The sequence below is a fragment of the Paroedura picta genome, chromosome 5 (assembly GCF_049243985.1).
Source record: "Paroedura picta isolate Pp20150507F chromosome 5, Ppicta_v3.0, whole genome shotgun sequence".
Taxonomy (NCBI): Eukaryota; Metazoa; Chordata; class Lepidosauria; order Squamata; family Gekkonidae; genus Paroedura; species Paroedura picta.
In genome coordinates, this window is record NC_135373.1 from 126,733,743 (window position 1) to 126,754,698 (window position 20,956).

General features: G+C 56.1%; 1 protein-coding gene across 3 annotated transcripts in view; it reads right to left on the reverse strand.

Moving 5' to 3' along the window:
* Nucleotides 1–7,881: 7,881 nt before the first annotated feature.
* AHCYL2 (adenosylhomocysteinase like 2) overlaps nucleotides 7,882–20,956 on the reverse strand; it is a 98,562-nt gene continuing 85,487 nt past the window's right edge. For 2 of the 3 annotated variants that reach the window (XM_077340413.1, XM_077340415.1), the window contains 10 exons: nucleotides 20,396–20,512; nucleotides 17,051–17,114; nucleotides 15,537–15,625; nucleotides 14,702–14,772; nucleotides 14,368–14,462; nucleotides 11,660–11,758; nucleotides 11,292–11,360; nucleotides 10,539–10,617; nucleotides 9,676–9,796; nucleotides 7,882–8,056 (listed from right to left, as the gene is read on the reverse strand). In XM_077340413.1, the coding sequence (XP_077196528.1) occupies nucleotides 8,050–8,056; nucleotides 9,676–9,796; nucleotides 10,539–10,617; nucleotides 11,292–11,360; nucleotides 11,660–11,758; nucleotides 14,368–14,462; nucleotides 14,702–14,772; nucleotides 15,537–15,625; nucleotides 17,051–17,114; nucleotides 20,396–20,512 (811 nt within the window). In that variant the 3' untranslated portion in view covers nucleotides 7,882–8,049. Of the gene's footprint in view, nucleotides 8,057–9,671; nucleotides 9,797–10,538; nucleotides 10,618–11,291; nucleotides 11,361–11,659; nucleotides 11,759–14,367; nucleotides 14,463–14,701; nucleotides 14,773–15,536; nucleotides 15,626–17,050; nucleotides 17,115–20,395; nucleotides 20,513–20,956 lie in introns of those variants that run through there. The other variant, XM_077340414.1, reaches the window with a different exon arrangement.

The window sequence follows — 20,956 nt, forward strand, 5'->3', positions numbered from 1 at the left end:
GATTGCCCAGGCCAACTCTTGGTTTTCAAGGAACTCCCGACCGCCGTCCTTGAGCTGGCTTTCTCCTTGGCAGCGGGCGTGATAAGAGGGCAGCGTGAAGGCGGCAGCAGAAGCGAGCGAGCTCTTGGGCACAGGGCCAGGGCCGTTCGGAGGGCATGGGGGCAAGCAGAAATTCTGGCTGGGGGGGGCACTCATGTCCTGGAGCCCAGGCCGTTTCCCTCCTCTGTTAAGCCCCATTTTACCCCCTTTCCGTGGGGGAGTGGTCCAAAGCGCTAGCTAACGATTACGGCCTTCTTGGCTCTGGAACTCCCTCCTGCTATGGCGGGGAAGAGCTTTTATTTCCTTTGGCATTCCCTCCGTGGGCCCTCCTTCCTGATGAACATTTTAATTGCTGTTCTGATGTCTTTGTTCAATTTTTAACCTCATTTTAATGTTGTGTTGGGGGAGTTGATTTTAATGGTTTTAAAATGTGTTTTTATAACGTATCATTTTGTAAAATGGATATACGTTTTGCAGACAGAAAAAATAAATCGGCCCGAGTTTATCTCACAGGGTTGTTGTGATAAGTTTAGAGAAACCCATGGGGTATTGAGTTGCCCCCATGGCAAAGCACCCATCCACACGGAGCAAGCTACAGAGTTTGCCTCTTTGGGGAATTTGGGAGCTACGGGGCCAGGTGGGGTTCTTGCCCGGCAGACTTTCAGCTTGTCCCCTGGAGATCCAGTTGGCCATGCAGACTAAAATAAGGTTTCTTTTGGCAGTGTCTAAATATGCAAAAGCAAAGCACCAATTTGTTTAAGGGGCTAAAGTAATTTCAGTGCAAAGAGAGTCAACATTGTATAGGAAGAGGAGAGCGAGAGTACTCCCTAACTGTTGGCCTTCCTCCGTTCATTCTGTTCTGGAGGCAAGCAGGGAGGAAATGTACTCAAGGGAGCAGGAAGTCTCCCATAGACCTATAAGTCCCTCTAGTCCAACCCCATTCAAAGCTGGATCAATCCGTTAAGGACAGTGGAGATTATATGAAAAACATCAGGAAGTTCCTAGTCCAACTATGCTAAAAACACATCTCCACTGATGCCCCCTACAGGCCATTCCTCTTATGCTGTAGAATCAGGCACACTACAGATCTTGCACAGTCCTACAGCCGTTTCAGCTGTGCTCACCACCCCCACATCAGAATCTCAAAGGGGCCCACAAGGTCAAAACAGGCCGGGGATCCCCGTCCTGGGCCCACGAGCCAGCCTGCACACTGCGGTAAAGAGGGTGGCATCACCCGCCATGGGGAGCGATTTGGACCCTCCTTTTCCCCCTTGAATTATTCACACCTCTTCCATTACTTACCCAGATATGGGAAGAGGAGACGGAACGGGAGACTGGCTGGCTGCATGGCTTACGCTGCTGACTAACAAGACGCATGAAATAAATCAACCCCTTTCCGGTCTCTTAAAGGCCGTTAGAGGTGGAGCCTTCCCTGCAATATTTCTGCTGTCCTGGGATCCCTGGAGACCACGCTCCCCCCCCCCAGGCAGGGCAGCACTACAGTATTAAATCCCAGGGTGGTCCTTCTGCCCTCCTCTGAATCCATCCCTATATCTCCTGTAATTTCCCACCCCGAAGTTGGCCACTGCAGTTGTGTAATAAAACCAGAGTCCAGAAGCACCTTTAAGACAAACAAAGATTTAATCAAGGCGTGAGCTTTCGAGTGCAAGCACCCTTCGTCAGACCAACTGTAGTTGTGTGTACAGTTCCTTGCTTGGTCACACACGCGAGTTTTCCTTGGCTCCAAATGGCCAGCAGAGTGGGGAGCAGGCTGTCTCCTGAGGACAGGGGTCCTTTTCTGTATCGACCATGGCGGTCTTAACAAAAGGCATAAAAGAACTGTACCCCCAAAATGGCCCCTACAGATGGGACACGGCCTTGTGCTTTTGCTTACAGCGACTTCCTTCTCTGATCTCCCCAAAAGCCATTCTTTCTCAACTTTTTGACTGTGGAAGAGCCCCTGAAATAACTGCTCAGCCTTTGAGGAGACCCGGCACGGAGATCTCCTGGAATCACATGTCATCTCCAGAGGACAGGGCTGCTTTGGAGGGGGGACTCGATGGGCCTTATACTCCACGGGGGTTTGCCTCTGCCCATACTTGTCCACCCAGGCTCCCCTGCCCATCTCCACGTATTTTCCCGCTTAGAACTGGCAAACCTCCCTGAGCCAGCCTCGTCTCCCGTGGCCGTGCCACATTTCCGTGAGTCTTCTTGCAGGGAGGCCTTCATAGCAAACATTCCCGCATCGGTCCCGATCCAGATTCCGGAAGACGCCACAGTTTCACTTCCTCCGGTAGGGAAACCTGATTTTTCTGACCACTTCTCACCTGGCTCTGCCCCTTTTCTAGCTGATTTTTTCTCCTCCTTCAGTGCTGCCGCAGGGGAATTTTGGGGAAATCTCTACTGGGCAGTGGGCAGTGTAGGGTGGGAGGTGCCGATTCAAGTGGGAAGCCGTGTGGGTGTCAAGCAGCGGAGCAAATTTAGAGGCCGGGGGCACCTTTATTTAAATTTAAATTTAGAGGCCGGGGGCAAATTTAGAGGCCAGGGGCACTGGGGGCGTTTGTTCAAGGCAGCTTTCACCTGCATGACCTCCTTGCCGAGAAAGACATGCACACACACACACGCATTGTATCAGAGGACGTGTGCATGCGCACACGTCCTCAGATACAATGTGTGCGTATGTCTTTCTTGGCAAGGAGGTCCAGAGAATCAAGGACTTTTCTTTGCTGAAACGAACAGCGCAGGGAGGCTGGGTGGGACGGGGGCAGGAGGTGGCCGGCACATCTCCAAGCCAAGGGGTCTCCTTGGAGTGAGAAACGGACATCTAACAGCCCAAACAATCTGCCTATCTCTCAAGGCCGGCACAAAGCGCCGATGGAAAAAGCCCCAGAGATTCCTCGTCGGCAGGCTGATCCCTCTGGCACGGGGCCCGGGGAACGCGCATCTCCAGCCGAGGACAAGCGCCGGGCCCTTCGGGTGGTGGCTGCCTGCGTCTCCTCTGCAGGTTTCCCAGGGAAGGTGTGGAAGGGGCGCATCTTCTGCATGCAGAGGGAGGCTCTGGTCCCCTGACGCTACCCCCACATCACAGAGCCAGGAATGGGGGGGGGGGGTAAGCGGGCCCACCAGAGGATTCTTCCTGCTTCGAATCATGCGAGAGACCAATGGGTTCAGGGACCAAGCAGAGCCTGTTCAAGGTGTTTGGCTGAGCCGGCAAAGGGACCGTCCCGGGGGGTCTCCCACCCACGTCTGACCCCGCTCAGCTCCCGAGATCTGGTGAGATCAGGCCCTCCTGGGCCACCCAGGTCATGGCATGAGACGTTCAGAGGGGCTTGCCCTGGCCTGCCTCAGCAGAGCAATGCTGGATTTCCTGGGTGGTCTCCCTTCCGGTGCCCCCTCCCTGTGCCAGCCCCCCTCCTGCAGTGGCTCAAGGGACGTGAGCAGCACAGCCAGGGGAAAAAGGCTCCCAAAGGCCCGTTTTGATTTTGACAGATTTTATTTGCGTTTTCGAGATTACAGAGTCCTTATTGCTGCTCTAATACAATCACTCAGACATGAATATTTGAAACATCCTTTTGAAAATATTATAATCTCATAAGTTTTTTTTTTTCTTATTTCTTCAACTTCCTCGAGGGAGAAGGACGACATGATTTTTGATTTTCCTGGTCCGACATTCAGAAAACGATTCCTTATCTCTCCGACCCCCCAAGCCCCCGCCCCGGGCAGGCTTTGGCTGCTGGTGTTTCCTGGCACCTCCCTTTTGACTACTCTTCCAGGACACACGTCGGAAAAAGGACCATCAGGCCGCCTTAGAACGAGAGGCAATCACAAGAGTCGGGCGATTCCCGGTGGATTCGGAAGAGAGGAGCAAGCAAAACATTTTAGGACACTAATAAAAAAAGGAAGCCGAACATGGAGTGTTAAAAGAAACCCAGCAGATTAAAAATAAAATAAAATACTTCCCTAAAGACTTATTCATCTACCCCCCCCCAAAAGAACAAAAGGGGGGGGTGACCAGAGAAGCTAATTTACAAATGAGAACAGCACCTTCGCATGCTTCAGCTAGGGCCAGACCCTGAATAGGGACGGGGTCCGTTTCCCCAGCCCCCCTCCTAGAGGCACACGGGTGGGATGGTGCCAGAGGGTGCCGTCTCCCTTTCCCCTCCCCTAACGTCTCGCAGATTTTGGGAGACGGCTACTGCCGTAGGAGCGAGGTGACGCAGAACTCAAACCGGAATTACTCTTGAGCATTTCAGGTTTTAACAGAGACCTTTTAATCTGCCCGGCCTGCCAGAAGCTCTGCTTACCCAGCCCTCCCCACTATCGACAAGCACTTGGTGGGCACCACGATGCCCGAAGGCACTGCCCTGGGGACCCCTGCCCTAGCGGCTGCTCCCCTGAAATGGAGCCGGATCTCCCGCTGTACAAGACGCAGCTGGCCCTGACACGCACCCCCAGGCACCCCGAGCTCTATGCCCAACGTCCCGCCTTGGCTCCCAAAAGCCCTCCCTGCGACCGCAGGGGCTGCCGTGCTCTGAGCGGACAGGGAGCTCGGAGACTGGACGCTGCTTCATCGGCCCAGCGGCTTGGATCGAGACAGGTTCCTGCTGGAGAAGGGGCTTCCCCTCCTGCACGACCCCCTACCCGGCAGGCCACGCCTAGACAAGCAAACTCACTTCCGGAAAGCACCTCCACCTCCAGTTCCCCAGAGAACGCACAGAGTGCTGCCCTGGGCCACCGGGGGCCCTTGCTTCAACAACACCCCTTCCATTGTCGGTAGCCTCCCTGAGACCCACTCAGATGCTTTTCGACAGGGAGACATTTTTGCAAGCTGCAAGCCGAGCCCTTAAGCTGCAATTTTCAGCTAAGCTCTGGGATCTGAACCTGGCAGCCTCTTGGATACCAACAAGGTTTTCGGGATATAAACTTTGGGGAGTCAAAGCCTCCTTCGTCAGATCTGAGACAGGGAGCTGTGACGATACCACACTTCTCTTCCCTGAATTCTGCTGGTCTCTTCCGGTGCGCCAGGACTCAAATCTCTCTCTTTGACTGCAAACCGCCAGCCCTGGGCTGCCCTCGAAAGAAAGCCCCACGGGTTCTCCCGATCAACAGGCGTGCGGCACAGGAAAGAAGCTCCCAGTGGAAAGACAGGCTGTCTCAGGGTCCTCCGAAATGGCCACGACCCACACGGAGGCACCCGGGTCTCGGCTTAAAGGCACGAGAAGCGACCTGGGGGACTTCCCGAATCGGAAGGTGGCAAAGAACAGGAGGCAAAACTTCCGCAAGGCCCAGAAGAGACACGGTCGTAAACGCAGGCCCCGCGAAGGCCTTGGGCCGTGGTGAGAAAAGACAGCGGAGAGACGGTCAGGACTGGGGGGCCGAAGGCAGCAGGACAGCGGAGCTTCTGAAATCCAGGCCAGGGAAAGCCACCCTCAACGCCGAGCTCTTTAGGAAAACTGTGGATCAGCCTCGGCGCCACGAGGTCAGAAATGAGCATGCGGAGTAAAAGGCCTACACCCCCGGACAGCCCTGCCCCCTAAGAATGCACGGCGCATGCACGGAGGCCGAGAGGGGGACGCGTGCAGACTGGCCCCGCCAGTGGAGTCACAGTGGGAGGGAGCTCCCCGTCGCTAGATCTTGCTGGTCCAGAAGAAAAACAAACGTGACCGGACCGAACCTACCCAAGGATCCCTCTGCATTCTTTCCAACATATTCCTTGCCCCGGGCGGCCTAAACCTTTTGAGCGCGAGGCTGCCTTGGGACCTCCGGTGCAGGGGTGGGGGGCGCCATTTAGTCCTCAAGAGCGCCCTCTTTGACGTTTCAGGACGAAGCTTCTGACCAAGATGCTTTTTAATCAGCACGGCCGACCAGGAGTCCGGCTTCCCTAGCCATGCCCACTTTCTCAAAGCACTTGGCAGGCTCCAGGAAAGGGGTCGGTGGGCACACTGCGCCCACAGGCACCATGTTGGGGACCCTGCCCTTCCCCACCAGGAGCAGAGGACCCCGTGTCTCCTGGAGCAAGTCTCGCTGGAAGAGTCTGAATGTTTTCACAGCTCCACAAAGCGAACCTGTCCTTCTTTCCTGCCCGCTAGAAGGATTCCTAGCGGTCAGGCAAGACTGCAGGGGGTGGGGTGGGGTGAGGCGCTGAATCTCTTCTATACCTTTATTGCCAGCTAGCTGCACGTTCACTCCCTTGCACACCTCTCCAGGAGTCCTCGGTCTAGCTGAGAGTTAATGATGGGCAGTTATTCCTTTTCCCCAAGCAGACACGGACTCCGGTGTGAAAAAAAGAAGCTGCAAATTATGCTTACGAAAGAAAAGTGATTATCGAAACGATGTTTGCTTAAAGAAACAGGAAACGCAGGAAACCTCCTTCTGCACAACCAAACAACTCAATCCTGCCTCTTCCCGTCTAGGCTGAGAGTGGAGATGGACCCCAGACGGTTGTTGATGCACAACTGCACAACGGACAGCGAGGCGGGCCTCTCCACTGCCGTGGCCTCCGGAAACAGCCAAAGCGTTAGACTAGCCTCTTCAACTGAACGGATGAAGGGGGCCTCGAGACCACCAGGGGTCTATCTGCAGGAAGCTGCCCAGCTGCCCGCTGTTCTTCCTCCCCCACAAATACTTGAGGGGGCCTCAAAATGCCTTTCATCGGCTGCATCTTCCCAATCCATCTGCCTTCTATCCCGGCAGGACGGGGGCTTTGGCTTTTCGTTTCCCAAACGCTTCCCTGTGCTGAATCTGAACGGTGGCAGGGGGATGCCAACCTCCAGGCTGGGCTGGGCTGGGCTTTCTCCCAGGTCTGCAGCTGACTGCACTCTGTCCTGTTGCCGCAGACCAGCACGGCGACCCACCCAAATCGATTTCCCTTCCGGGAACATTCAGGGTTCCTCCCGGCCCGTTCTTTCCCCAACAAATTATTATTAGTTAAGGTCTACCCACGGCACACTTGTCACAAATGCACACAGAGAAATGGAGCTCCTCTTCCAGCGGCCACGCTGGCCAGGGGAGGTTTGGGAATTTCCTAAGGTCAAAGTGCGCATCCACCAAACTCCCCACCCGCCAAGCACAGAGGAGGAAGTGTCCCCAAACTGTGGCTCTCCAGAGGTCGGTGGACTACAATTCCCATGAGCCCCTGCCCGCTGGCAGGGGCTCATGGGAATTGTAGTCCGCTGACCTCTGGAGAGCCACAGTTTGGGCACCCCTGCTCTAGGCCAAGAGAGGCCCATGGGAGAGTTTCTTTGCCGAGGAGAAGACCCTCCTGAGAAGAAGCAGAAGTCACCCACAGAAGCCGGCTGCTGCAAAGGAATCTCTTCCGTGGGTGTGGGAGAGGAGGGGGCCGGGCATGATGCGCACAAGAAGTTGCAGAAGCCAGGCTGGCCCTTTCTGCGGATGCAGCTCAAATCAGGAACGGGGTTACCTGCGGCTAGGCTGTCACCGGATTAGCGGCGGCGGGCGCGCTGGCAGGCCTTGGGAAAGCAGCAGAGGCAGCTCCACGAACCCCCCCCAGCCTCCAGAAAAAGGAGAGATGAAGGAAACAAAGAGCAAGGGGGGGGGGGTCGTGCCTCCAATACCTGCCCTCCCTCCCTCCCCCATCTCGTCTCGGATACCTCCTTTCACCCGCCCTGGATGTACATTAGTGTAGAAATACAGCGACAAAAAAAGTTGCTCAAAGCGGACAAAATCTGCCGTCAAATTCATTTTGGCCACCCCGTCTTCGCACTCCCCGCCCCTCCACCCGTGGCTGTCCACACGCACCCCCTGGCCCCCCAAAAACCCAAAGTCCAACATCTCACAGTCGCCCTTGGCAGTTTAAGAAACACCACTGGCCGAGGCCGCAAGGACAGTATTCTAGTTTTAATAAATAAATAACCTAACACACTGTGCACTACAGGAGCAAGCTGGCTTCTAACGTCAGGGGCTGGGTGGGGTACTGGGAGTCCTGTACAGAAGCGGAGGGGAGGCCGGGGCTTGGATCCCCCTCTTCCTTCTAGACACAGCCACAGGAACTTAATACCTGTTGGGGGGGGAGAGAAAATCAACGGCATGATTAGAAGACCAAAAGCACCTTCTTACTATTATTATTATTTAATTTATTAACTGCCACTCCCCAGAGGCTCATGGCGGTTAACAAAATTCAGACTAAAAAACCCATTAAAACCCCAATTAAAATGGACAATCACCACATCGAAAAAACCCAACGACAGCAATAAACATGGCAGAACCCTCAATCCCCCCCTAGCCTCCTACAAGAGGGAGGAGAAAGGAGAGACAAATCAGAGGTGACATTCACTGTTGACATCCGGGGGTCCCCAGTTGCTCTTCCTGCGTTATCCCGGCCTGGTGGAAGAGCTCCGTTTTGCAGGCCCTGCGGAAGGCTGGAAGCTCCCACAGGGCCCGCAGCTCACCTGGGAGCTCCTTCCACCAGGTCGGGGCCAGGACCAAAAGGGCCCTGGCCCTGGTCGAGGCCAGGTTGAGACCTTGCTTGGGTAGGTTTAAAGGGGAAAGAAACACATGTGCCATGCAAGGCAGTTTTAGGAGGGTAACTGTGCTGGTCTGTAGCTGAGTGTTTACTGCATTGTGCTGGGGGTTGGGCTAGATGACCCCTGGGGTCCCTTCCAGCTCTATGTGCCGAAATTAAAGAGGCTGAGAGAGAACCGCAGAGGAGAGGCCCCCTCAGTGCTGTGCTGTTCCTTGGTACCGGCAGGGGCCGCTTGTCCCGGCTGCTTTACTGCCTCGTCCCCAAACTTCTGATAACCGAGGGAGGATGCCTTTCTTGAATAAAAAATCACCCATTCTTGTTCATTTAATTCATTTTTAGCTGCCTTTCTCCCCAGGCCCAGACTAGGCTGCTCCACCACGCTTACAAGTGTCAAAAATGCCAGCCTTGCAACTGGGAGCTTGAGAGATGGTCTCCTAACGTTTAGCCCAGGGGTGGTCAAACTGCGGCCCTCCAGATGTCCATGGACTACAATTCCCAGGAGCCCCTGCCAGCGAATGCTGGCAGGGGCTCCTGGGAATTGTAGTCCATGGACATCTGGAGGGCCGCAGTTTGACTCCCCCTGGTTTAGCCCTTATCAGGCATGATTTCAGTTGGGGGAAAGCAGATGGTTAGGCTTTTGTTTACCTGCCCTGAGTTTTATTGGGAAAAATTAAGGTTTCTTAATTTAATCTCCTCAGATCTCAGAAGCTCGGCAGGGTCAGCCCAGGCTAGGCCTTGGAGGTAGGCAGGGGGAGACCCCCGCGGATCTCACCCAATCTGGAAAGCCAAGCAGGGTCAGCCTGGTCAGCCGTTGGATGGGAGACCCCCAGGGAAATCCTGAGCTGCCTTGAGACTCTGCAGAGGCCACCGTGAGTGGGCTGCGGTTTGATGGCGCTCTGCACGCGCACAGGAATAACTGATCTGCTCAACGCCAAGGCTGAGATGTCCCAGGATCGCCTGGGGCCAGCAGGCTCTGGCTGGAGGGGGCGAGGGCAGCTTGGGTTTGAGTCCCTGCCTAGGTGCTGGCGTGAGCCGGCAGGCAGCCCCCGTTGGCCAGCTGCTTGGAGTCCCGACGTCTGCGGGGCCGGCCCAGGAGGGGCCTGTAGGGCAGCCCCTCCAGTTCTCTTCCCAGCCCCGCTTTTTGTTTTAGTTACCTGTAGTAGTTTGGTTTGAAAGGCCCGTTTTTGTTGAGTCCCAAGTATTTCGCTTGTTCGTCTGTCAGTTCCGTCAAGTGTGCGTCGAACGTCGGGAGGTGGAGGCTGGCCACGTACTCGTCTGGGGGGGGGGGAAATGAGTGCGCCACCGGGTTAGCGGCCAGGCGTGTGTGGCCCCTGGATTCCGCGGCTAGGAGGGGAGGGAGGGAGACTGAAGTCCAGCCGGGTTGGGGCCAGCTGCGGAGGGACCCCCAGACCCTCCGGACCGGAGAGCCCACCGCCTGCTGCGCCCCTCCCCCCTTGGCCTGCCCACGACTCCCACTGCCAAAAGCACAGCCATAATGAGCAGGGCAGCCTGTGCGTCCGGAGAGGATGTCCCTGCAGCCAGTGGGTCCTGGGGACAGCTCATGCCGTGTTCCTTGAGGCCCCAGGCGGCAGAACAGGCAGCATGGCCACACGCTCTGGCAGAGCAGTGCTGGAGGGCATGCAGGTTCCCCTGCGTGGTCCGTCATCAAGAGAGAGAAGTGTAAAAACGGACCCAGGGGGGGCCCTGCAATCTGCACCCGGCCTGGGGGGGGGGAGCGGCAGCTGCCGTGGGCACTCTGGGGCGTGTCTCTGCATGAAGTGCCAGTGCTGTCTGGGAGCACAAAAGGGGCTGAGATCAGCTGCTGCCCTGCAGGTCCGGTTGGAGAGTGCTAGGGCTACCGATGCGCAACTGGCTTTGGCTGCTTGCACACGGCACGGGGCAGCATGTCACAGAAGCCGCACAACCACTGGCACAGCAGCACCTCCTGGACTCCTGGGTGGGGGGCCGATGCGGCCAGGGCGGTCAGAAGGGGAGGTCGGCGAGGACAAAAACTCACCCATTTTTTTAGGCAGCAGGTAAACATCCTGCTTGTAGCGTCCTTCGGGGGCATTGTAGAGTTCTATCAAGGCGAGCGCCTGGAAAGCGAACGGAAACAAAAGCCAGGCCCTGTTAAGCTGGTGCTCCGCACAAACGCACACCTGTGGCTCCGACAACGGCCAGTGCGGGCAGGAGTTCCTTATGGCAGAAGGGGAATTAGCAGGCAGTGGGAGCACGTCTAGCTCAGCGCTCTTCCCCCAAACAGAACTTTCCGCTCATCGGTTCCGTTGTCCTCCCCCCTTCCGTGTGATGTACCCACTGCACTGGGGGCTCTAATTCCAGATGTATCGAGCAAGTGAGCCACGTTGCATGCCAAAAACCAGGAGGGCTCTAATCTCAGTAGCCATATGGATTTGACAGAAAACAAATCTCTCACCCGCTCCGGGAACAGCCACATGGAAAGAGAAGGGCACCCTGAATACTGGAGGCACCCCCCCCCCACACACACACACACATCACCAGAAATTTTACTGGGCTACAGGCCTGTGAAGCCCCTTGGTCTCCCAGTAAGTGGGGGGCTTTGGCTCCCTCGGGAGGGGCAGGAGCCAGAATCCACTTATGGTGCCCATGAAGAAGGACGCGGCCTGGCTGTATGGGGTGGGTACCCAGGGAGTGCCCAGCCTTGCCCCCTCCAGGCCCTGCTTGGCAGAGGCACCTGATTCAGCAGGCCGGCCCTTCCACCCTTCAGTCCCTATTCCCATGGCCCGCTCACCTGGGTGGTGGCCGTGATCGACAGCACGAAGGTAGGAACCGTGGAACAGCTCAGGTTCAAGAGGCGGCCCTGGAAGACAGAAAGAGCCAGGCGCTCAGCATCCTCCCCTCCGCCAGCAGATCCTTCTGGCCTGCGCAGGGTGCCCATGGCAGCTCTCCAACGGAAACGGGCACCCGAAGAGGCGGCAGCAGGAGCCAGCTCCAAGGGGGCGGACTGAATCAGCCCCGGCTTCAAGGGAGAGGGGTCATCTCCTCAGCATGCAGACCAAACCGCCCTGGGGCCCTCCGTGGCTGACAAGGGCGGTGGTGTGAATGAGTCTGCGGAATCCGCACCCGGTCCCCTGGAGCACTCCCAGGCGAGGGCCTCACCTCCGCCAGCAGCACTATCCTCTTCCCGTCGGGCCAGATGACGTGGTCGACTTGAGACCTCACCCGCTCCCACGTCAGCTCAGGGGTCCGCAGGCTCGCCTGGAAGACAGCGTCCGGAGGGTCTGAACACACACTGCGACGGGGGAAGTCCCACTCCTGGCAGCCCCCCCCCCCGAGCCCTGCACAGCCTCACCGCCCCCGAGACCTCCAGAGGTCAGCTCTCGACAGGAAAGCTCACTGTGTCAGATGCAAGCTGGAAGGGGGGCCCCGAGTCCCTACATGCCAGGCAGAAGGCAAAGGAGGCGTCAGGGCGCAAAGGGAGAAAGAACACCAAAGGGGACCAGCTTGATGATGGAGGGAGGGAGGGGGGGATAGTGGTAAAAATCAGCAACTGGAGTGAGATAAGGAGGCACAGCAGGTTTTTTATACCCCAGTTTTCTCTACCCGAAGGAGGCTCAAAGCGGCTTATAGTCGCCTTCCCATTCCTCTCCCCACAACAGACACCCTGAGAGGGAGGCGAGGCTGAGAGAGCCCTGATATCACTGAAGAAGGAGAAGAAGAGTTGGTTCTTATATGCCGCTTTTCTCTACCCGAAGGAGTCTCAAAGCGGCTTCCAACTGAGTTCCCTTTCCTCTCCCCACAACAGACACCCTGTGAGGGAGGTGGGGCTGAGAGAGCTTTGAGAGAACTGTGACTGGCCCAAGGTCACCCAGCTGACTGCATGTGGAAGAGGAGGAGCGGGGAGTCAAGCCTGGCTCTCCAGATTAGAGGCCACTGCTGCTAAGAAGAAGAGTTGGTTTTTTTATCCTGCTATTCACCACCCAAAGAAGTCTCCAAGCAGCTTCCAATCGCCTTCCCTTCCTCTCCACACAACAGGTAGGAGGGGCTGAGAGAGCTCTTGACAGGACTGCTCTGTGAGAACAGCTGTTATCAGGGCTGTGACTAGCCCAAGGTCACCCAGCTGGCTGCAGGTGGAAGAGGAGTGGGGAATCGAACTTGCTCTCCAGCTTACAAGCCTCTTAACCGCAACACCACGCAGGCTCTCAGCTAAGCAGGGTCAGCCTTGCTTAGTAGTTGGATGGGAGACCACCACTGAAGTCCAGGGTCACTGTGTGTTGGCAGGCCACGGCAAGCCACGTCCGCTGATCTCTTGCTTGGGAAACCCTGCAGGGGTGACGTGACGGCCCTCGTGCAGCCCTGCCCCAGTGGCGGCCATGTTTTCCCAAACGAGAAGTGGGCGGGGTCCTCCTTCGCAAGATCCTTTCGGAGGAGGCTGGCAAAAGCTCTCGAAGGCTCACCTTGGCCCCTACGGCAGCACCGGGCTCCAATCTAGCACCGGACGGGGGGCCATGGTAGCCCGTCGGCAAGAGTCCAGGGGCAATTTCAAGACAAACCAGATTTGTGGCCGGGCGGGAGGGCTTGTGAGTCACGGCTCGCTTCCTCAAGAGGTTCCGCAGAGACCCCCAAGAGCTGGAAGGGGCTCCTGGACCCTTGTTCTTTCCCCCATCTCGATCCCTCTCCACGGAAGGCGCCGCATTTAGCCGCAGGGAACAGAAATCCGTCAGCCCCGGACTCTCGTCTGAGCTGTATCTGACAAAGCGAGCAGCGACTCTCCACAGCTCCCCCCCTGCCTCTCGGGGGCTCCCGGACTCTGGCTCTTTTCTCCTCTAGCTCTTCTAGCTCTAGAGAGCCAGCTTGGTGTAGTGGTTAGGAGTGTGGACTTCTATTCTGGCAAGCTGGGTTCGATTCTGCACTCCCCCACATGCAGCCACCTGGGTGACCTTGGACTCCCCACAGCACTGATAAAACTGTTCTGACCGAGCAGTGATATCAGGGCTCTCTCAGCCTCACCCACCCCACAGGGTGTCTGTTGTGGGGAGAGGAAAGGGAAGGCAAATGTAAGCCGCTTTGAGCCTCCTTCGGGTAGGGAAAAGCGGCATATAAGAACCAACTCTTCTTCTTCTTCTTCTTCTGCAGGCAGGACCAGCGAGTCTTGTCCAGGCTCTTTGGCCGCACAGGCCGGATCGAGCCCTTGGCTAGCTGGCAGAGTGGACTGAAGGCCCTTTTTCCGGCGGCCAGGGCCGGGCTGCCGACTCGGTTCAGCAGCAACGGGAGCCCTGAGATTAGGGAGAGCTGGGCACCAGCGCGGAAAATCACAATGGCCCAGCCAGGCACTTTCCGACAGAGGACGACCGACCGCTGGGGACTAAGATGTTCCAGCTCTTTTACCGACGGCCTCCTCCACAGGGGGCCTGATCCGATGGCAGCGCTTGAGCGGAAGGGCTTCCCAGGAGTTTACAGCAGGGTCGCCTAGCAACTGGCCCCAGAGTGGCTCTCTGGAAGACTTCCCGACAGGCAAGGCAGCCCCACTGCTTCCCTCTCTTGATGAGGTTCGGCCTGCCAGGCCAAGGCTTTCAGGCCTCACAAAGAGGGGCCTTGGTGCATTCGGAAGATGAGGCCATAATGCCCAGCCCTCAGTTTATTTGGAAGAGGGGTCTTTTTGGAAGAGGGCCCTGTGCCAAACACCACGATTGTTGGCCTTTGCCGGCAGGAGGGTGAGCAATCCCACCCTGCGCTTTCCTTGTGAAGGCGATCGGAACGTTCTCCCACTGCCATCCTCCTAACGCGCCCTGGGTTCGAATGTTACCGTTTTTTGCTCTCTGTCCTACCCGCCTCACCACCGCCCGGAAGAAACGCCCTGCTCTTACCACGTCGATCTCGGTGTTCGAATGCCCCATGTTGCAAACGATACAGCTGTTCTTCATCCTGTCCAGATGTTCCCTGGTCACGACGTTTTTGTTGCCTGGAAAAGAGACAAGGAAGGGCGGACACCGCCCTGCGTCTCGGAAACTGCAACGGCCACCGTGCACCTACCGGCTCTGCCACACCAGCCCCTCTGACATGCATGGCCGCTGGGCCCTGTTGAGGCTCAAGGGTACGCTGTGGCCGACGCCTGCCCTGCTATGGGGGTGGGGTGGGGGGGTGCCCAGGCCATCCTTTCTCCCAGCTATGCCCGGCAGCAGCATCCCAACACACACACACCTGTGCAGGTGATGACGATGTCCACTTGGCGAATCACTTCGTTGAGCTTCACGAGCCGGAAGCCGTCCATGCTGTGGGAAACGGACAGACAGGGCTGTGGCCGACGCTGGGGGATCCGCGGAGGAACCCCCCCTCCCCGTTCTACCGCCCGCCCTGGCAAGCCGCGTCCAGCTGGCGGCAGAGTGAGCCGGAGGAGTGCGTGGCAAACGCAGCCCAAGAAGTGATGGTGCCAACTCCCTCCCTGCCTGCCAGGTGCAAGACAGATGACCGCCACACCCTGTTTGGAAAACGTCCCACGGAAAGCACCCCGAGAGCGCTGCAGCATGGGGGGTGGGGGCTCAGAATATAAGAGAAGCCCTCTTGGGTCAGGCCGGGGGCCCATCCAGTCCAGCACTCTGGGTCACGCTGGGGCGCAAACCCAGATGCTCTCAGGAGGTCCACCTGTGGGGTCAGAACCCCCCTGTTGCCCCCCAAGTACCCAGAGGTCAGAGCATCGCTGCCCCAGACACCCTGTTCGCTCTATACCAGGAGTGGCCAAACTGTGGCTCTCCAGATGGCCGTGGACTACAATTCCCATGAGCCCCTGCCAGCATGGCAGGGGCTCATGGGAATTGTAGTCCACGGCCATCTGGAGAGCCACAGTTTGGCAGGGGCCACAGCATGGCAGGGGCTCATGGGAATTGTAGTCCACGGCCATCTGGAGAGCCACAGTTTGGCCACCCCTGCTCTATACCTTGTGGCTGAGAGCCACAGAGGGAGCCTCTCCTCCAGGCCAAATTGGAAGCCTTCTGCCAGCATTCACTATCTGTAGCGCAGACGGGGTATGGGTCCTTACCAAGCCTGCAGGGCGCAAATGGGGTCAATCTCTGTGACGTACACGATGGAGCCCATGGCCTTCAGCGCGGCACAACAGCCCTTCCCGACCTGCAGCGGGAGAGAAGGAGGGAAGGGATACAAGAGCCTAATCAGCTCTCCTTGGGCTTCTGCTGGGTCAGTGTGCGCTTGGCCCCACCTCCCTTCGTGGCCATCTTGTAGGTGTGCCCGACGGCCCGTGTGAGAAACCCTTAGATGCCCAGAAAGGGAGAAGCAGCATCTCTGACTGGGCAGGACGGAGGGCCCAGAAACTCATTGTGTGTCTCTGTGCCCATGTCAACACACCCCTCTGAAAGACACAGAGAGAAAACTCGAGGCAGAGAGAGAGAGACGAGCCCTTCTTAGAGCTGCCTGAGAAGCAGAGCCAGTCTGGAGCTGGGTTTTTATACACTTTTTACTACTCAAAGGAGTCGCAGAGTGGCTTTCAATGGCTCACCCAGAGTGCCAGTTTGGTGTAGTGGTTAGGAGAGTGGACTTCTAATCTGGCATGCTGGGTTCGATTCTGCGCTCCCCCACATGCAGCCAGCTGGGTGACCTTGGGCTCGCCACAGCACTGATAAAACTGTTCTGACCGGGCAGTGATATCAGGGCTCTCTCAGCCTCATCCACCTCACAGGGTGTTTGTTGTGTGGAGAGGAAAGGGAAGGTGATTGTAAGCCGCTTAGAGCCTCCTTCGGGTAGAGAAAAGTGGCATCTAAGAACCAGCTCTTCTTCTTCTTCAGTAATCTCAGGGCTCTCTCAGCCTCACCCACCCCACAGGGTGTCTGTTGTGGGGAGAGGAAGGGAAAGGCGATTGGAAGCCGCTTTGAGCCTCCTTCGGGTAGAGAAAAGCGGCATATAAGATCCAACTCTTCTTCTTCTTCTTTCTTTTGCCACAACAGACATCCAGTGAGGGAGGTGGGGCTGAGAGAGCCCCGAGAGAACCGGGACTGGCCCAAGGCATCTGCATATGGAGAAGGAGTGGGAGATCAAACCCAGTTCTCCAGTTTCGAAGCCACTGCCCTTAACCATACCAGGGTAGGTAGGGAGCAATTTGCTGAACTCATTGGCTGGTCTTGGGGCTGTGATAAGCCAGAGATCTTCCAGTCCAGACCTCTGAGCTAGTCTGCTAAACCAGATCTCGAGTATAGAAGAAGTAGAGCTGTTTTTGGTCCTCTGATTGTAAAGGATCTAACAACTGCCTTCCCTTTCTCTCTCCACAACAGACACCTTGTGAGGTTGGTGGGGCTGAGAGAGCTCTGAGAGAACTGCGACTAGCCCACAGTCACTCAGGTGGCTGCATGTGGAAGAGAGGGGAATCAAACCCAGCTCTCCAGATCAGAGGCTGCCACTCTTAACCAGGACACCGGGGTGGCTCTCAACAAGCTCTTCCCTCCCCACTGCGACGAGAGGGCTCAGTGAGAGCAGCAGGCCCAAGGAGAAGGACCTGTGTTGCCCTCACACCAACCCTGCCGCAGGCCGCAAAATCCCTCCTACCTCTCCGTAGCCACAGACCACCACCTGCTTGCCTCCAAACATCATGTCCGTTGTTCTTTTAAGCCTGCGGGAGGAGGAGAAAGAGAGAGAATCAAAATTGGAGGAGCTCGACATCGGCAACCTCAGGTGGAAGCAGCACAAAGACCTTGCGCGAACCCCACGGCCTAACAAAGATGCAACACCATCTCTTGTGGAAGAGACGGAGAGAAAGAAAAAACCTATCCCAAGCCTACTATTGAGGTTACTAAAATTATTAAAGAATAAAACAAAGTACAGGGTTCTTCGTTCTTGTTTGTTTATTCTCGTGTAGGATCCGGTTTCTAAATTTTCCTCAATGGTTGTCCTTTAAATGTAAATATTATGAAAACCCAATTTGGGACATTCAACCTGTATTGAATAATAAAGCATATTTATCATCAGCCTTTGGCTCTTCCATATGGGGATGCTAGTAACACCAACTGCAGTGTGTGCGATTCAGAACAGCCGAATCAGATGCTGCAACGCACAACCGTACTCTGGAGAGCTGTGTGATTGTGTGACTGTGACTGTGATTGTGGCAGACCGATAGCCATCTGCAAAGGAGACGGGCCCCTCGAGTCCGGGACCTCCATGACTTGAGGTCCTTGGTGATCTCTCAACATGTCATGGGGGAGATCCGTACACGGGACCCCCTCCCCTTGATTGCTTTTCACTTGAAAGCAGCCGGGGGGAAGGAGGGGGCAGGCAGCTGGGTCAGAGCACGGCAAGGTGTGAGGCTGCAGGGAGGAAGAGACGGTGTGCTAACTCTTCCCTGACCTATATCTGCTCGCTGCAGACCACGGGTTCACCTTCCAGGGAAAGGGACCACGGGAGAACCTATTGTGGATCTCCACTGCAGAAGCCATGCAGCCCGGATCCCCTGTGGCCGTGGGATGCCTGGCCCTCTGCCCTGGGGATGAGCAGGCAGACGCAGTGGCTTCCAGGTGAAGGCAAGCCCATCGCCACAAGAAACCCCCCACCCCCAGTTCTCCTCTCGGCTGCTCTGCTTCTGTGCCCTACATTGCAGTCTATTTTTAGCGGGCAACTAACTAGGTTAGCGGTGTGGGGAGTGGGCAGCTTCCTTTGCCTTTCCGGGGAACGCAGGCAGCAGCCCCCAGGGACCAGATGGGTGGTTGCCTTTTCTTCCTTGGAGACATCTGAGCCAGGCACAGGCCAGCTCCTGCATTTTTCAAAAAATAAATCATTCTCATGCTGACAGCCCTGCCCCAGAGTCAGAAGGGAGTCCTTCGGTTGGATTTTTACTGATGGTGAAAGCTATGGGGAGGGTATGGAGAGGAGACAGAATTTGTGCAGCAGGTATTTCTGGTGGGACGGGGCCTTCTTGGTGGTTGCCCCCCCCCCCCCAAATGATCACTTTCCAGATTAGTTAAGGCAATTATCTTCTGGAGTATAGTGAGTTTTGTGTTGTATGATAATCAACAAGTATTTAAAAGGTTGCCATGTAGAGGACGGAGCAGAGGGCCGTACCAGAACCCATGGGATGAAATTAATTCAAATAAATTCCATCTAAACATCCGGAAGAAGTTCCTGACCGTGAGAGCGGTTCCTCAGTGGAACAGGCTTCCTCGGGAGGTGGTGGGTTCTCTATCCTTCGATATTTTTAAACAGAGGCTGGAGAGCCATCTCAGGGAGAGGCTGATTCTGTGTAGGCTCAAGGGGGTGGCAGGTGACAGTGGGTGAGCGAGAGGGTTGGGAGTGTCCTGCATAGTGCCAGGGGTTGGACTAGATGACCCAGGAGGTCCCTTCCAACTCTGTGATTCTATGACTGCTCTTTCGTGTTCTGGTGCTTTAAGTTCCACAATTTGGATAAGCTAGGGGACAAATCTGAACTATGGTTGTGGTCTTTGTTTCTTTAATTTTGTTTTTAGCATCTAGTTTAATCCATGAAGCGACTTATCCTCTTGTTTTACTGCCCTGACGGGGATAGTTCAGGCTAGCCCCATCTTGTTCAGATTCCAGAGCTGGGCAGGATCAGCTCTAGTTCATACCTGGACCATACCTGGACCATGAAGGAAGTTCAGCCTCACTGCACAGGGGCAGGCAATGGCAAAACACCTCTGTTTGACCCTGCCCCGACCTGGGCGGTCCAGGCTAGCCTGATATTCCTCCACTGGACTCTTGTACGGCTTCCTGGGTGCTTTTTTGGTGAGAGCCAGTTTGGTGTAGTGGTTAGGAGTGCGGACTTGTAATCTGGCATGCCAGGTTCGATTCTGCGCTCCCCCACATGCAGCCAGCTGGGTGACCTTCGGCTCGCCACGGCACTGATAAAACTGTTCTGACCGAGCAGGAATATCAGGGCTCTCTCAGCCTCACCCAGCTCACAGGGTGTCTGTTGTGGGGAGAGGAAAGGGAAGGCAACTGTAAGCCGCTTTGAGCCTCCTTTGGGTAGAGAAAAGCGGCATGTAAGAACCAACTCTTCTTCTTTTTCAGTAATCTCAGGGCTCTCTCAGCCTCACCCACCCCACAGGGTGTCTGTTGTGGGGGGAGGAATGGGAAGGCGACTGTAAGCCGCTTTGAGACTCCTTCGGGTAGAGAAAAGCAGCATATAAAAACCAACTCTTCTTCCAGTAATCTCAGGGCTCTCTCAGCCTCACCCACCCCACAGGGTGTCTGTTGTGGGGGGAGGAATGGGAAGGCGACTGTAAGCCGCTTTGAGCCTCCTTCGGGTAGGGAAAAGCGGCATATAAGAACCAACTCTTCTTCTTCTTCTTCTTCTTTTTTTGAATGCAGAAGGGCAGGATATTTACGTTACAAACCAATATTTCCCGCACGGGTGGCCTGGTCCCCACCAGAGGGGTCTGTTTCTGGGCTGTAACTTCTCCAGACTACAAAATCTTTGCACGCAGACAACTAGCAGATCTGGAAGAAAAGTCCTAGCCCAGAATTCCCCCTCCCTGCCTAGGATGTTTTCTATGTGCAGGGAAATTTCTGTTCCATTATGTTTTAATTGCTGGTTTTACGTCTTTGCGCATATTTTAATTTGTTTCAATTCTGCGTGTCGGGCAGGGGAGGCGGATTTCAACGGCTTTCAAATGTGATTCTATCGTGTAGGATTTAAATTGCCAGCTGCCTTGACGGCCCTCACGAGGGCAAGAAGGCAGGATGTATATAAATAAAAATGAAGGCAGCTCTGTGAGCTACGCACCGGGGGACCACACTAGTCTCCCCCCCTCCCCGCTGCCCTCCTCATTCATCGAATATGGGGCAGCCGAAGAGCAGCCTGGGCCCACCAGCCGTAAGCTCTCGCGTCTCCGCAGCTATCTTTATATTGCAAAGGGTTTGCGTTCCACGACGCGAGACACGGACCCGTCCAGAATGGATTCCCTGCAGCAGTAGAGGTTGTCGAACTTCTGTTTGGTGACGGAGTCGTTGACGTTCATCGCTGGCACGCAAAGCTTGCCCGCCTTGGAGAGCTGGTACAACCTGTTGCAAGGGGGACAAAAAGGGGGGAGGGAAGGGATGTGTGCAGAAGACATGAAGTCGGCCAAAGCTTTCCTCCAATTCCTCTGGACGTTCTCCAGCCGGTCAACTGACCCGCAGGGTAGATGTTCCCGGGTTGGAGGGGCAGTGAGGTGCCACGGCAGGAGGCAGCTGGGCTTTCCCCCAGAGAAGCTGGTCAAAACTCTCTAGAATTATGTAGCTTTGCCACTCTGAAGCTCGGGGGAAAAGCTACATGAAGAACCATTCCCCCCAGGAAAAGTGCTGGCACACCCCGGGGACTGTGTGCAAAGCCAACGGGGGCTGAAAAGGGACCTGCGTGGGATGGCAGGTTCCCTGGCATGAGAAGGAAAAAGGGGCAGGCACAACTGGAAGCTGCTGAATCCCACAAGGAGAGAACTAGAACAGACTATTCTATCAGCCTGTCAG